General features: G+C 39.5%; 3 protein-coding genes across 5 annotated transcripts; 2 read left to right on the top strand and 1 right to left on the bottom strand.

Annotated features, from left to right (window-relative positions):
* On the top strand, positions 1 to 4,258 carry LOC117638975 (polyphosphoinositide phosphatase). Its single transcript, XM_034374230.1, has 14 exons — positions 1 to 210; positions 301 to 520; positions 599 to 806; positions 924 to 997; positions 1,099 to 1,210; positions 1,295 to 1,535; positions 1,622 to 2,016; positions 2,087 to 2,330; positions 2,420 to 2,645; positions 2,752 to 2,887; positions 2,985 to 3,185; positions 3,269 to 3,424; positions 3,513 to 3,692; positions 3,804 to 4,258. The coding sequence occupies exons 1-14, from the start codon at positions 133 to 135 to the stop codon at positions 4,096 to 4,098; spliced, it is 2,766 nt and encodes a 921-aa protein (XP_034230121.1). The 5' UTR covers positions 1 to 132; the 3' UTR covers positions 4,099 to 4,258.
* LOC117638982 (zinc finger protein 2-like) lies at positions 4,192 to 7,088 on the bottom strand. Of its 2 annotated transcripts, XM_034374244.1 has the most exons (5): positions 6,971 to 7,088; positions 6,859 to 6,890; positions 6,569 to 6,771; positions 6,349 to 6,489; positions 4,192 to 5,318 (listed from the first exon to the last, which is right to left on the bottom strand). In XM_034374244.1, the coding sequence occupies exons 3-5, from the start codon at positions 6,722 to 6,724 to the stop codon at positions 4,635 to 4,637; spliced, it is 981 nt and encodes a 326-aa protein (XP_034230135.1). In that variant the 5' UTR covers positions 6,725 to 6,771; positions 6,859 to 6,890; positions 6,971 to 7,088; the 3' UTR covers positions 4,192 to 4,634. The 2 variants fall into 2 exon arrangements, with proteins under 2 accessions (XP_034230135.1, XP_034230134.1); XM_034374243.1 differs by having other exon boundaries at positions 6,859 to 7,085.
* On the top strand, positions 6,885 to 14,300 carry LOC117638973. Of its 2 annotated transcripts, none has more exons than XM_034374228.1 (15): positions 6,885 to 7,223; positions 7,529 to 7,739; positions 7,818 to 7,883; positions 7,962 to 8,294; positions 8,375 to 10,498; positions 10,587 to 10,826; positions 10,913 to 11,082; positions 11,179 to 11,402; positions 11,485 to 11,723; positions 11,803 to 12,039; positions 12,125 to 12,329; positions 12,432 to 12,547; positions 12,641 to 12,759; positions 12,865 to 13,171; positions 13,251 to 14,300. In XM_034374228.1, exons 2-15 carry the CDS (start codon positions 7,551 to 7,553, stop codon positions 13,365 to 13,367), a joined length of 4,686 nt encoding a protein of 1,561 aa, XP_034230119.1. In that variant the 5' UTR covers positions 6,885 to 7,223; positions 7,529 to 7,550; the 3' UTR covers positions 13,368 to 14,300. The 2 variants fall into 2 exon arrangements, with proteins under 2 accessions (XP_034230119.1, XP_034230120.1); XM_034374229.1 differs by having other exon boundaries at positions 6,885 to 7,239.
* The last annotated feature ends 1,450 nt before the right edge of the window (positions 14,301 to 15,750 follow it).

Below are 15,750 nucleotides of genomic sequence, written 5' to 3'. Positions count from 1 at the left end.
GCTGCAAATAGTGTTCTACTGTCAGGCTGTCAACCACTTGTCATTCATTCTACTCCATAAAAGAGGGAATTTTATATTATTCATGTGCATGAATGAATAAATGATCAATTCTACGTAGTTGGTAGAAAAGAAATGGAGTCCAAGAAGAAGTATGAATTCCATTATATAATTAATAATATTCAGAGAATCGCCCTTTATGAAACAAAAGCAGTAAGTCGTTACATTCATTAATTTCCCCTTCAAATTATCAACAGATTATCCGTAACCTTGATAATTTACTCAACTATATTAATTTTTCAGAGATACTTCTTAGTGGGTTCCAATAACAGCCAGACGAAATTCCGTGTTTTGAAAATTGACCGAATGGAACCTCGTGAACTCAATGTTGTTGATGACCATCAAGTTTATTCCCGGGAGGAAATCCAAAGTCTTTTAAGTATGATAGACGTTGGCAACCGCAATAGGCAAGGAAGTTTAGGTACTCCATTTGTTCCAGTTGCGTCTGCTTTTGGCATTGTTGGTAAGGATTTTTAGAAGAATTACTTTTCATGTCTTATTTCATCTGCATAGTCTTACAAATTTTCTTTTGTGGCTTCAGGATTTGTACGATTTTTGGAAGGGTATTACATTATTTTAGTCACAAAGCGGAGACATGCTGCGATGATTGGACACCACAGCATTTACAAGATAGAGGACACTGCTCTAATATACATTCCTAATGATGGTGTGCGTAAAGCACACCCTGATGAAGCACACTACTTAAAAATGTTCCAAAGCATTGACCTATCTAGTAACTTCTACTTCAGGTATGTACAGTCAGCACTTCTAACAACTTGACCACTTATTAAAAGTATATGTGATTAGGGTTGAAATAAATGAAATAAAATTTGGATTCTATAGTTTTAAAATGATTTTTCTTTCAGCTATAGCTATGACATGACTCATACACTACAAATGAATTTAACATTTCCGGCTTCCGGCATTCCCATTCCATCAGGTATTTCATCTCCTGTTTTATATTTTACACTTTTTTTAGCCCCACCCCTGACCATTGACATTTGCTTTTCTATCTTGTTGTTTGCAAACATCTTTTTACAGATTTGAAGAAAAACTATTTTGATGAAATGGAAAGTGCAGATGACCTTTTCTCTGAAAGCAGTCACGGCTCAAAGGAATCAACTAACTCCAAGTCTAACTCATGGCTTTTAAAGTTAGTGCAATGTGAAGTGCCTTAATTTTTTAATCTCTATCTATCTTATCTAATTTGTTATGATAATATTATCTTTGTTTTCAGACAAGCAAAAAGACATTTTGGAATTCGCAACAGCCCAAACCAAAGATTTGTTTGGAATTCCTACCTCCTTAAGCAGGTTGAAGCTGTACTTTGTCCTGATTGGATCTTGCATGTCACTCATGGATTTGTCAGTCAGTCCAATGTTTGTATCTTTGGGTGCTCTGTGTACATAACACTGATAGCACGCCGCTCAAATAAATATGCTGGAACACGTTTTCTCAAGAGAGGTTCTAATTTTGAGGTAAATAGTCTAGTAGGACTTAAGTATGTATTATTAAGTATAGTATTATCAAGAAGGTCTTCAGTTAAATTTTATTTATCTTTCAGGGGGATGTTGGCAATGAAGTTGAAACCGAACAAATAGTGCACGACTCTGGAGTATCATCTCTTCACCAAGGCCGATTTAGTTCATTTGTACAGATGCGTGGTTCCATTCCTGCACACTGGAGTCAAGACATTAGCAAAATGGTTCCTAAACCTCCAATTATGTTTGACCTCAGTGATCCATTTTCAGAAACTGCAGGGAAACACATAAATAAGTTATTGTCTCGTTATGGATCTCCTATAATATTTCTTAATTTGGTGAAAAAGAGAGAAAAAAAGATTCATGAGAGCCAGCTTAGTATTGAGCTTAATAATGCTATCAAATACCTCAATCAATTTTTGCCTCCTCAACATCACATTGAGTATGTGAGCTTTGACATGGCAAGACAGAATAATCAGTAAGTCACTCCTTATATCATTTGTTTACTGTGAAATAAATCACCATATTTACTCATGCAAACTTTCCAGAAAAGATGTGAATGTCATGAAAAAGTTGGCCAAAATAGCATATGACGCTATTCAACGTACAGGTATTTTCCAGAACTTTGATCCATACTATCAACATAAAAGTGAATTTGTTGTTGGAAAACCAAATCTGATTGATGGTCACGGCCGAGTCCAAACTGGTATCATTAGGGTAAACTGTGTGGACTGTCTGGACCGCACAAATACTGCACAGTTTGCACTTGGAAAATGTGCTCTAGGCTTTCAGGTAACTTGGTAGCATGTTATTTTGTATAGTAGCATGATAAGGCTAACTAGGCTTCTTTACATTACTAGAAACATTTGATTCTGTTACAGTTGTGCGCTCTTGGTTTCATCAGGGAGCCCAAACTTGAGTTTGATTCAGATTGTGTCCGCATGCTGGAAAATTTGTATGAAGATCATGGAGACACGCTAGCTCTCCAATATGGTGGATCTCAGCTAGTGCACCGAATTAAAACATACAGAAAAACAGCTCCATGGACATCTCAAGGCAATGACATTATGCAAACCCTCAGCCGCTATTACAGAAATACGTTCTCAGGTATATTTTCTTTTCTCTTTTTCCAATTTTTAATAAGTGAAATGGAGAGTGAAGGGTTTCAATAATTCCCAAACTTTAATTTTTGGTGTCTCAATTAATTTTATAGATACTGAAAAGCAGCATACTATCAACCTTTTTCTAGGGCTTTTTGTCCCAGAAGAAAATAAACCTGCTATTTGGGAGCTACAAACTGATTATTACATGCATCATACTGTTTCACTTAGAAGGGATGTTTGTCGTAGGTTTGTATTTACCCTTCATTCATCAGGATATATTTGTTTGTTTGCTCGGTCAACTGATAATAATAATGTTAATATTTCTTGAATTAAAAATTTTCAGAGCTCCCCTCACTATGTGGTGGGATAAGGAAGTGTTAGAAGTTTTGCCTCGATCGCTAGAAGAGGTCAAGCGGACTTACATGCAGGTTCTTTTGGCTGAGCCAAGAGATGAATTGGTTGATGCTTACCAAGACTATTACCAGCCCCTGAGATTTAGTGTTTTAGCAGAACTATTCTCATATAAGATCAGCAACTCTGTAAGGTAATTATTGACTTCTATGATTGAAATCATAATGGAATGATGCAATGGTATTTTTTACTGATTTTGTTAAATTATGATTGCAGAGATTTCATGCCTCACTGTACAACTGACTACAGTCCATTTATTGTAAGAGCAAGACCTGGGCGCAGAAGAGAGGAGTCAACTTCTCGGGGAGGTATCATGAAAAATCCATCACTCACTGGCCAAAGCTCTACAAGCTCAACAACATCTAGTGCAAGGTAAGAATGAAACGAGGTTTACCATAAATCACATAAAATCACCCACCTTATCAAAGATTCAATAAACCTTAATTATGTTAAATTTCAGTTCTGAAGAGGAATCTGATGTAGAAGATGATGTCAATGTCCCATCGGACACTCACAGCACACCATCATCTAAAGATAGCATTAAAACAGCTACATTTGAAGCCATGTTCCCCTGCATGCATCAAGTGTACGGTGTTCAACCTGAGGCACTGGGCCCAGGGGACTTGAAATTGTTAAGAAGGTATGCATTGGACACTGCAATGGCTTGTCATTTCCACATCAGGCTTTTTCAAGTTGAAAGTTTTAAACTCTTGACAATGGCAAGTTGTTAACTATTTCTTTTTAAATTTAGGTATGTTATCTTTGGACGTAATGCCTCAAGACTGTCACAAAAAGAAGTATTGAATCGGCTCTTGACAACAAAATTGTTTCAAAAGAGACAATTTCCACCTCAATCAACTGTCTGTATGAAGCCTCCTGAAGTTACCTCTCACTCAAAAAATTTATATGAGCAATTTGTAGATCGTGGAAGGAAGGGTTCTGCTAATGTCTCTGCAGCTGATCTAAGCAAGTATAATCTGTATGTGACTGATAGGACACTGGAAATACGCCATGTCCGCATACTCCGCTTTACATTGAGTGATTGACCTCCACAGTTTAATATAGCTGACCTAAATGAAACTTGATCAAAATGGAGCTGGACCTCCACTAGAAACTAAAAAAAAAAGGAACACAAAATGTTATATGTTTTGCCAAAGTTTATTACTTGTTATTTTAAAGTTTAAATAAATTACAGAAAATATTGAACATGTGGTGCCTTCAAATTTTCAAGTCCCAAACACCCTTTGATGTGCTCAAAGCATTGTATGGACTTACAGGTATGTGAGGATATAGTTACAGCTAGTCGCTTAGTTTAAGTTAGAATATTGCCTGCTAACAGAACCTGTTGAACAGTGTTGAAAAGGACTACAAAAGTACTGCAACACAATCTACATCAACAACTTAAAACAAATCAACAGCAATCAAAGCCATTACAGCCCTTAACCGACAGGTACTTTTCACCAAGTCTAAATATTTAAATACATACAAAAAATAGTAAAAATGTATATAAAAAATATTTTTGAAGTAACACCGATTTAAAATTGATTAAAATTGTATTTTACAAGAGCCAGGTTAGTTGACATTAATGCATTCGATTGACATGTGCACGCAAGTCATCTGGCACCCAGAAAGAGGCAGTGCATATCTCACATTCATATTCTTTCACACCACTATGTTTAACAACATGTCTTTCAAATGATGATAAAAGGTAAAATGACGCATTGCAATCAGAACACTTGTAAGGACGTTCACCAGTGTGTTTACGAACGTGAGCTGCGTGAGATGTGCTAGAAACATATGACTTGTCACACAAATGACACTGGTAGCGGTTTCCTATCTCATGCATTTTTTCATGCCGCTGTTGACTCTCGCGGTTTTTAAATATTTTGTTACAGTATTTGCATGTTGTTGTCTTTTTTGAATGGGACCATTTATGCCGGGTAAGGCTGAATTTATTGCAAAAACTTTTTCTGCACAACTGGCAGGTAAACTTTGTGTCTTTGAATGGGGTCTTACTTTTTAGAATTGGCTTTCTCTTCTGAGGAGCTCCTTGTTCCTTCACTTCACTCCCTGTTTCATCACCACTGCTTTTATCAAAGATATCTTCTTCCTCTTCCTTTATCTCAACATTCAGCATTTCAGACTCATAGATAAATAAACTTGATTGAGGTGTGTCAGTTTTGAGTGCAACCATTACCGGTCCATTACTCGTTGCATCTTTGGTAGGAGCAGAGCTACATTCTGAAGATTGTACAGGTCTGTCTGGCTGTGAGGAAAAAAAACAGGAATCAAGAAAGGGAAACCAGAAAAATAAAAATGTTAAGTTATGTCACTTTAAAATCAAACAACATAAAAAGAAATATTGCAGAGTAACTAACTATTCCTCAACAATATCCGAGAATTTAAAATGTAATCAAACTCTATGGCAAAATATTTAACTCAAGATTTTTACAAACAGATAATCTGTGACAATTGTTACTGCTTGTCGTACCAAACTTGTTTATTATGTTTATTTGCAGCAGTGAAATATCTATGCAAATACTTACAGGAAAAAGTACATTTTCCTTCTCAAACCATAATTATGTCTATCCAAGGTAGAACTTCAATAAAACAAAAAAAAATCTTGGCAGATGATCCTTGATGTTCATGGCAGGCGATGCAGGCTGGAGCAGGTTCATTGCAGAACTACCATCTCGACTTTAGGAGAAAAGCTCATTCAAATCTGGTGAGGGAACAGCAAAGCAGAAATGAACAATGAAGGAATGATGGAAGATGTCCTTGTTTCACAAGATTGAGATAAGTTTGAAATTTTAAGTTTAACACAGGGTAAAGAACTTAGTATCTTTAAGAACTAAGAGAGGAATTGGTGACAATTACTTGAAATATATATTTCCAATGACAGAAGTTTGAGATCTGATCTTGGTGTTGAAGCATGCGAAGACAGGTCCTCTTCTTTTCAGTCTCTTCGTCGATGAAAATTCTTTGCAATAACTCAAAAATTCAAAGAAAATATCTAGAGAATATTAATTTAGCACACTGAATTGAACTTTGAAATTAATGCACGAGTAACAAGATAAATATATCAACCAAATAAAATGCAGCGTGCAAGATATTGGATCAATGCAGAACATCATGATACAAGGTTTAATGTTCAAAATGACCAAAAATTTAATGTTTAGTAGGTACAATTTACGTAATAATATTGATTGTTTTCTCAGTACTTCGAAGCGCAGCTATGATGTATCTGTAAATTTTTGTGATATTTTGGATTCAGAGTCAAAATGTGTGGAACACACCTCTTTTCCAAATTTCAGTCTAACATGCTTCCTTAGCAATGCATCAGCGGCAAGGCATTTCTGTTTGAATTCATAGAGTTTCTCAACCTGCACAGAGCATTCACTGCAGATTTTAGTAGGCAAATTATCAGCTTCTTCAACCTTCAAAGAAAAAGAATATTTCATTGGTGAAATGGCTTTTAAAAACTAATTGTAGACAGCAAAGTAACAGACCGTTTACCTGAATAGAGGTGCTAACCAATATTTTTTCTCTAAGATTGGCTGTTGGTTTTTCATTTATGGGGTGTACAGGTTCAAACAAATCTTTCAAAATACAATTTTCACCTAAACATAAACGACATAACCCATGTGTTTCTTCCAAAGTTAACAACTCCATTTTCTTTGACTGATAACCCCTAGGAAGGAAATAAAACACACCGCAAGCTGGGAAGAGATAAAAGCAATGTTGATCGTACAAAATCAAAGAATTTAAATGGCAGCAAATACACAACCAAATAATTCAGTGCAGACCGGTGCAAGTGGGTGCAAGATGAGCTGCTTTCCTGCCGATGAGAAATTCAGTGTCTGAATTAAATTTAGTGAATTTAGTGATAGTTCTTTCTACCTGGAAACCATTGCTTACTGTCATATTTTTGGTTCTATTCTCAATGAGTTCTATGTTGCGATAAATTGGATGAATAACAGAAAGATTTAGGTCTTAATAGTGATTTTCGCACACGCTATGAGAAATATTTTGATGTTGATTGGTTGAAGATGAAGTTGTGAAGGTTTTTGTTTTGAAGATGTGAAAAGACTGCAAACTTGTAATGAATCGTTTTAAGACAATGACTTTGCGCGTATATTCATCACTTGTAAAGAAGTCACGTCTCCAGCTAGTAAGTTTTTCTATCTGTAAGTTATTACCACATTCTGTCAATGAATAATCACAAAGTCTACACACTAAGGCAAGGGTTATGGTTGTCACAATTCATGTTGTTTGATTGAAAGGTGTGGTATTTTGCAAGGTATGTGGATGATATTATTTTTCAACTTCCAATCATCTATGTTGCATTCTTATTATTAGACATTTATAGACTCAAGTTACCAAAGAAAAGTCTTCTGTCCAGTCTATTGATCCTCATACGGGCAACACCTTTGTGATGGTTTCTTTATAATTTTGTGTGTTTTTTCTTCCCTTCAGGTATTAAGAATTATCTGAAGCTATGAATGTTGAGGTGCTCTCTGTTCGTGGCTTGCGACCAGAGTTTGGCAAGGTTGACCGTGACTTATGGCTCTGGTTTTGTGATGCAACGCGGGAGTGGGAAAAGTGCCATGGCCCTCGAGTCACGAAGCGTTTGGTTCAGGCCAAAGCTAAACTGGCTTTTGAGGCTGCAGGCATCTTCAACTTTAAAGTAAGAATGAGTTTGTGGAGCGCAACAACGATTGAAAACTTCACAGGCTTTTACAATAATTTGATCTTGCCTTTGCAGGCTAGTGATGGCTGGTATATTCGATGGTTGAAGAGATGGCGTCAAGCAGCAAAGCAGAATAATGAGGTAAAACTTGCAAACTGTCCTGTGTACGATACGTTTCTATTATGAACCTTAATATAAACATTGCTCTTTTCTTTCTAGCCCAACCCTATCTCAAAGACTGCAAGTAAAGCTCAACTGCCTAAGAAGCGAGCACCAAGAAGAGCTTCAAAAACAAAGGCATCACCGCCAGTGATCCTACAAAGCTCAACAGACACGACAATCTCTAGATTATCTCTAGAAACTGGACCAACTGACTATAGCTCAAGAGATGAGTCAGACAGCAAAATTATCTGTAGTGTTCAAAACTTAGCATCTTTGCAGCCCAATCATGAAAATAATAGACAGAATTCCTTGGACTTTGCCAGAAATCATCTCTGTCAACCTGAAAGACCATGTTCAGATGTGAACCTTGCTGCAGCATTTTTACCACAAGTATGTTTTTCTATTTAGATTTTAAATCCTTCCTAACAACAAATAAATTTTGTGCTCAATTTTCTTTTTGTCTTTTCCAGCACTACAATGCACTGAGTGAACTTAGCACAGTTGAAATTGAGCAGCGATATGCTCCTGACGCCTCATCACTTTCGAACTTAGAAGATATCGCGTGGCATGATTTGTCTGAATTGTCATGCTATGAGAGGCCCTCTTTCAAGCTTACTACTCATCAAACTTTGGAGATGAGATCCGAGACTCCACGTTGCTTTTCAAAGCCTGTGCCACGATTGAAACCAACAGTCATAGGAAAAGGAAAGTTGTGTGAATTGCAGAAGTCTTTTCAGACATATGTTCTAAGCTCTTCCTCTGAGACCAATGTCAGCTTTGGTGTTCTTCCTGCCAACCAAGTTCCTTCAAAGAAGATGAAAACAAATCCAACAAATTCATTTCTTGTTAAAAATATTGGAAGCTCTCAAGGTGCTGCCATTGATGGTGCCCTCAGACAAAAACCAGGAGACAAAGTCAATAATTTGCATTCAGACTTGATCAATGATGTTTCTGCATGCGGAAACTTCACACATCATGACTTGGAAGATGTTTCTGTCAGCTCTGATTTTGTTAATCAATTAAATGATGAACTTTCTCTGGAGCTTAACTTGCAATATGAAAATGAGAATTTATCTCACCAAATCCTGGCCAAAACTGCAACTAGTGAGCCACTAACTTCAAACTCAAATTTTAGCATTGATTGTAGCATGGTACAACCAGCTTTAGACACCTTTGGTGGTCTCATCCCTCCAACAGCCACTCATGGAGGCAATGCCTGTGCAGGCTCAATCTGCCACATGAGTGTAGCAGAAGGTGATTTCAGCTGTGAAGAGAGTGACTATATTTCTAATGCTGTTATGCGTTCAATGCAAGAAGATGATTTTTCCATTTTGAATTGTGACCAATCACCATTCCAAGGCACATTATCCGTGGTCGATGAAAATAGTCAGCCTGACAAAGTGAATAACCTTGATGACGGTGTCTCTGCTGCTCTGACCTCTGAAGAGAGTCTCGTGAATCGAGAACATGTGTTTTATAGTGGAGGCATTGGTTCATTCAACAAAGCTTTGAAAGGCAACAACAACTCGCTGATGACAGTTACTCACCAAGACAGTATCAAATATCAACCATCTCAACGGGAAATCTTTGTGCAACCAGAAACATCTTATATGTCATCACATTTAGTAAATGATGACCATTTAGTGCCAAATAAAGTGCAGGAAGAAGTCTTTTGTTTTTCCCCTCTTGCAGAAGAGGGTGATGTGGCAAAAGTTCAGGACTTGCTGCAGTTGTCTTGTTCCGTTGGTTCAGAGTCTTCAAATCAATTGTTGTCTTCATCTGTGGACCAATCTCAAATAGAAGAACAAGAACTTAGCCTGTCTTCTTCTGTGGCTGGAAATATGATTGTTGATACCAGTGGCGTGTTTCAAGTATCCTCACTTGTGGGAAATCAGGATTTGTTCCAAATTTCATCCTCTGGTGCTGTGAATGAATATGCCACAAATCAAGATGTTTTCCTTTCTTCAAATTCTAATAATGGAAGCTCACATTCCTCCATATGCTTCAGAAGTAATGAAGTTGAACAAGATCCTCAAAAATTAATCTGCTCTACAAGCCAAAGTACCAACAATATATCAAATATGTACTTCTTGCCACGTTCATTGGAATGTGAAATGGATTCTGATATTGTTGGCCACTCGAGCCTTCCACTGAATGGCAGTGTTGTCTCTATTGCTGACAACACAATGCACCTTTGCTCTCTTGATTCTCAAGTCATGTCGCTTCCTGAGGTGACCGTTGCCAATGCTGACTCAACAAGAGTGCTTTTGAGGTCTTCATCTCATTTGCATACTGATCAAACACCAAGTCTTACAGCATTGACGTCACCAAATACTTACTTGATCAGGAATGCACCAGTGCAGGAGCTATCGCCAAACCCTGAAAATATTGAAGTCTCTGCTCCCAGTTCAACTCACAGCCCCTGTAGTACAGAAAGTATCTTTTCATATAGTGCTGTGGATCAGGAACAATCTTCTACCGGCCTCATGAACTGTGAGTCTACAAAGGAAAATGGATTTGCAGCCTATGATCTTCAATTAGTGGAAAGTGTTTTGTCTGAACAAGATGATGCTCCAAACAATCCATTCAAAGCTGTAAGTTATGTAGGAAAAGAAAAACATTAAAAAATAAATGTAACCTGTTGTAGTTAAATAATTTCACTTGCATATTTCTTTTCCACAGCCAAAGAAGACCGCAACTTGTTTGACAGAAAAGGGAAGCAACACCAGCAAAATCAAGAATGGCGCGGAAAAGGACCAGTCATGTTACCGTCGATCCAGCGGTGACCGATATTTTCCCTACTTCAAAGAGAAAGTTGTTGAATATGCTTTGAAGCATACAGCAAAGGAAGCTGCAAGCTACTTTGGTGTTAATGTTAACACAGTTACAATTTGGACCAGAGGAAAAACTGAGGTAGATTCAGTAAGTATTGCTGTTTCTTATTGTGAAGGCTTTGTGTTTGTGTGTTTATTTAACATTATACCATTCATTTCTAAAAAACTTTTAAGGTTGTGAAAAATTATCCTGATCAAATTATGTTGAGATGGTTGAAGAAAAGTAGGGAAAGTGGCATTATTTTGACAAGAGAACAAGTGGCTGAAAGAGCAATTCAATTGTTAAAAACTCCTGGCAGTTGGGTGAAGGACAAATCTCGCTGGTTTTATGTGTGGGCATGCAGGTACAGTAATGTTCTCTCATTCTTCCATTCATTGTATTTCAAGTGTGTTGAGTAAAAACAAAGACCATCAATATGTATGTTCAATATTTTTTTCAGGCTTCGAGATGATGAAGAAAGGAGAAATAGGCTGAAAAATAATGTGAAGGAGACACCAAAGGCCCCTCTTGACTGCGGTGATAAAAAAGCTCTATATCCAGATGATTTAAAAATTGAAGTTGTTCTTTATGCTGAACAAACTAGCAAGAACCTTGCAGCAACCGTTTTCAATATAGCAAGAAAAAGGGTCTTTGAATGGTCAACCTTTTTGAAAGCCCATGAAGGTTCTTATCATTTGTATCTGTTACTCTTTGCTAAAATTTAGAGAAAATTATGTGGTAAAATCGTTTTTTCCTTTTTTTGCAGTAAACACAATGAAGGTCAACCAGTTAAATCAACTTCCATCAGATTCTGCAAAGCACATTCAGATCAACGATGTTCAAAGCACTTTGGGGTTTATTAAACTAACCACCGCAAGCACCTCAAAGCTTAAATTAAACAGTAAAAGTTTTGGTCGAGGTGTAACAAGTGTAGCTGTTGATCAGGAATTGTGGGATTGGTTTTGTAAGCAGACAGCTAAGAAAAATAAACCTAAGAGTAAAGAGGTAAGCTACATCAATTATTGGTCATACATAGTTTGTTTTGTTGATTGCTTTAGTTTTGTCCTGCTTTATTTTATTCTAGATTCGTGCAAAGGCTGTGGAACTGTTTCGAGCCCACAATTATGACAAAATTCAGTGTTCACATGGATGGCTGAAGAAGTGGAGCCTTAGATATGGGATTGCTTTGCGCCATGAAGGTGACAGTGATCTTTTAGCTTGGTGCCTTGAACAGTTTGATCGCAACCGCAACATTCCACATAGAGAGTTAGTCAATTATGCCCAGGAGGTTTTGAATGGTACTCACAAATCGGAATTTAAAGTGAGTGCAATTTCCGTAACAGTGCCTTTCTCTCAACCAAATTCAACTTGAGGTAGTTAACCTGAAATTTGTTCCATTTTCACAGGGATCCGCTGGCTGGCTTGTTCGATTCTGTAAAAGACACCGAAACCTTCTTTCTGCCAAACCTGGCATTGAAGTTGAGATACCCAGTGTGCTAAGGCAGAGCACTTCAGAATTCCGATCACACACGCAAAAGCTCATACATTCTTCAAATATGCCATTGAGTAATGTTGGCTGCATGGATGAACTCCCATTAAATTTTACATCAGGTTAGCATATAATTGAAGAATACTATAGTTTCTTTCATTTCCTTTATTCTTTTATCTAAATTTCTTTTGTAACCAAATGTCCTTTGTGTTTTCCCTGTGCAGGAAGTTCCCGGAGTCGCTTATTGTTGAGACAATCGAGTCTTGAGAATTGTCATGCCACTGTTATTTTGAGTTGTCTGGCTAATGGAGAGCTACTGCCACCAGCTGTAATTTTCAAGGTTATTTTCGCTTTTACTGACATTTTAAACATTTACATTAACAAATTTTGTTGCCGTGGTTGCTCTTACGATGGGTTTCGTTTTGCTGTGCAGGGGGAAGGACCATCAGAAACATTGACATATGGTGACATCTCTCTCCTCGTGTTTTACCAACAAGACTGTTCTATGACCACTGCCATTATGCAGGAGTGGCTGGCATTAATATGGGCCAGGTAAGAGTATTCAAAATTTCGTGCCTTCAATGTTTAATGTTTACTTAATGTTATCTGTTTGATTTTCACCAATCTCCATTCTTTTTTTTTCAAAAATTTCCTCAGACATGTAACATGCCCAAGTGTCCTCATAGCTGACTGTTACGATCCTCACTGCCCTGAACCGGTCCAAGATGCTTGTAAAGCAGCAGAAGTCACCCTTGCCATCATGCCAGCAGGGTGCTCTCTGAAGCTCCAGCCACTAGACCTAGCCATCTCTCGTCTGTTTGAAGCTCACATCTACAACAGGTGGTCCAGACATTTTTCTTCATCTGATCAATTATCAAGTTGTAAGCGAACATCGTACTCTAACAATGCGGACATTGGTGGCTGGATTGCTGAGGCGTACAGCAGTTTGAAAGAAACAAGAAAGGTAATCTGTTTGTTTACTTGATGACTTCTAACATATTTTGTTTGTGAAAGTAAGACACTAATTCTTCCCATCCATGCAGGAAGCAATTAGGCGCAGCTTCCTCGTCACTGGCTTAACATCAGCAGCCAATGGAGCTGAAGACCACCTCATTGAAGACCCATCCTATGTACCATTCTCTTCACTGTTTGTCTCATAAACATACCCTCTATTCATTGCACTTTCTCCTAACAGTATCAACCAGTGAAAATATGGCCACATGTTTTTCTCTCCCGGTCAGGATGTTTTTACTTTACTGTTTTGTAAAGTACTCTATGATTGGTGAATAAAGTACAGTATATGCATGTATAGTTTAGGCTCAAATTTGTGCATCAAACCATCACATGTAATGTGGATTTTATGTTGTTTTTAATTTTATTTTTATCCTTTTTTTTCTAAACTGAAGAAAGTTGTCAGATCTCTAGTCTTTCAGTTTATTAAAGTGTGCTGTCTAGAAACATCACTTTAAAGTACTGTAGCTTAGGTGTTAGTGTGTAGTAGATGAAGAAGGAAGACTCTGTTTAATATAAAGGACTGTGTAACATTTATTAATGAGTAGTGTTGTATTAGAACAGTGTAACTGGATTACTACTACACTCTATGAAGCATTGAAGCATTTTAGTTACGGCTTTGTAGACATTCTGAGCCTTTTATCCTTTCTCAATTTTCTTAAATTTTCTTTTTTACTTTTGTTGTTTTCTTCAAAGCCTACTTTTTATTACATAAGACTGATATAACTCTTTCATCATAAAGTAACCAACAGAGAAGGCTGATCAACTCAATTGACTGATTTAAGTCTGAAGCCCTCAATCAGTATTGTTCAGCAATTATTTATAATCTGAGAGAATAAGTCTTACTTGAGGTTTTTCTGTTATTGTCCCCTACATTATTTTATAATTCGTTATTTGTCTTGTTGCTGTAATTCTATTCCTTATTTCTAAACATTATTTTATTTTTTATTTTATTTTTCTTCATTTAAATAATTTGTTCTGTACTGAATCTGAGATGCATATGAAAACGATGTATGTCATATGCTGAAGATCTCAAAGATCAGAGTTGACTGTATACAATAAAAATGCGTCTAGCTGTTCAATTGCTGAATTTTTTTTTATTGTTCCCATACCAACATCTGAGTGTCGAACGCCGGCCTCCGCGTCTGGAACCCGACGCCTTTGCGCTCTCGGCCACCGGACCTTCGGGCATGCCTGCAGGTTGCGGCCGTGGATGCAGGCGACGGAGCGGGGCGTTAGCCGACAGGTTTGTGAGAGCAGTGACGGTGGCGGGACTCGAACGCGGGTCTCCGGGTTTGAACGACTCTTACCTCTGGCCGCTCCGCCACAGCTTCACTTTTGACAGCTTCCGGCCGCGGGGCCAGTGCACTCGGAAAGCGAGGCGGGGCGGGGCGTGGCGGGGCGCCACTCCGAGGACTCACTCCAGTAGCACCTGGAAAAGAAAGTTGGTGACACCTGTTTGTTTGGGTCAAAGTGTACCTAACCCACCACAGGTGTGTGAATGCATCTGATTCGTCACCCGGAGCCGTGCACTTTGTGCGTGTGTGTGTGTGTGTGTGTGTGTGTGTGCGTGCGTGCGCGCCGGCGAAGCACGCTGCAGTGTGCTGAGTTAAAGCCTTTCACCGCTCGGGGCGCCACAATCTCCCCCTCCTTGCACCTTCCGTGGATTGCCATGGGCTGCCATGGGCTGCCGTGGTCCTGGCCCGGACGGCACGGCCCGGACGGCCCCTTCGCGCGGCTCGGCCAGGCTCGGCCCGACCCACACACAGCGAAGCAGCGTAGCCGCAGAGCTTTCTGCCCGGGCGTCGCGGCTTCGAATACCGACGCGGCCGCTGATTTTCGTCACTTTGTCGCCATTCCTTGAGGTTTTGAAGAAGCGCGGGGCGCAATGGGCCGCAGAAGGCCGGCGCCGGCGGCCGGAACCCCAGACGCGTTTCGAGCTCCAGAGTCGCTAAACAGGACTCGACCCGAGCGTGTGACCCCATCAATGGATTCCTCGTTCGGAGACCAATCCATTCGTGGAGTCACCCGTTCGGTTCGAGCCCCATTCAGCGACGCTGGAGAACAAAACTCGTCCGGGGTGGGGGGCACCAGTGCTGGCTGCGTATGGACGGAACCTTTGACAAGCTAATGGGGACTCATGGCTCTGCAAGGGGACCCGGCCCGGGCATGTTTGTGCATGCGTCTGCGCCTGTGTGCGTCGTGCGTGTGTGTTGGTGCGTGTTGGTGTGTGTGCACTACACCTGGGTGTGGCTGTTGCCAGGCCGTGGCGCCGAGGCGCAGTGGCCCACTGGGGCGATGCAACCGCTGCAGAGGAAAGTGTTTATACCCCCATATGGTTGTCACTGCTTCCTAGGAGAAAGGTCAGCGACTGTACAACACGGCGCGCCGTGCCCTGCGCTGCAAGGAGGCCTGGAGGAGGCCCCCCCCCCCCTCCCCCTCCCTCGGCCCGGCCGAGCCCACACCTGCCCTTGTCGCCTGAGCGGCCTGAGCGTTTGGCTTTTGCACTCCCTAGTGGTCCAGAAGACCGCA

The sequence above is a fragment of the Thrips palmi genome, unplaced genomic scaffold (assembly GCF_012932325.1).
Source record: "Thrips palmi isolate BJ-2018 unplaced genomic scaffold, TpBJ-2018v1 HiC_scaffold_10, whole genome shotgun sequence".
Classification (NCBI taxonomy): Eukaryota; Metazoa; Arthropoda; class Insecta; order Thysanoptera; family Thripidae; genus Thrips; species Thrips palmi.
Note: the sequence above shows the minus strand (reverse complement) of the source record. Positions and strands in the feature narration are given on the sequence as shown.

Bases quoted from the DNA above. Each gene is read 5' to 3' on its own strand.
- LOC117638975 (XM_034374230.1), top strand. From the start codon at position 133: ATGGAGTCCAAGAAGAAGTATGAATTCCATTATATAATTAATAATATT. The intron at 211-300 runs GTAAGTCGTTAC...TTAATTTTTCAG, and splicing joins CCCTTTATGAAACAAAAGCA to AGATACTTCTTAGTGGGTTC. The intron at 3,186-3,268 runs GTAATTATTGAC...TTATGATTGCAG, and splicing joins AAGATCAGCAACTCTGTAAG to AGATTTCATGCCTCACTGTA.
- LOC117638982 (XM_034374243.1), bottom strand. From the start codon at position 6,976: ATGACAGTAAGCAATGGTTTCCAGGTAGAAAGAACTATCACTAAATTC. The intron at 6,490-6,568 runs GTAAACGGTCTG...TTTTCTTTGAAG, and splicing joins TGGTTAGCACCTCTATTCAG to GTTGAAGAAGCTGATAATTT. The intron at 5,319-6,348 runs GTGTGTTCCACA...TTTTCCTCACAG, and splicing joins GACTGAAATTTGGAAAAGAG to CCAGACAGACCTGTACAATC.
- LOC117638973 (XM_034374228.1), top strand. From the start codon at position 7,551: ATGAATGTTGAGGTGCTCTCTGTTCGTGGCTTGCGACCAGAGTTTGGC. The intron at 7,740-7,817 runs GTAAGAATGAGT...TTGCCTTTGCAG, and splicing joins CAGGCATCTTCAACTTTAAA to GCTAGTGATGGCTGGTATAT. The intron at 13,172-13,250 runs GTAATCTGTTTG...CCATCCATGCAG, and splicing joins GTTTGAAAGAAACAAGAAAG to GAAGCAATTAGGCGCAGCTT.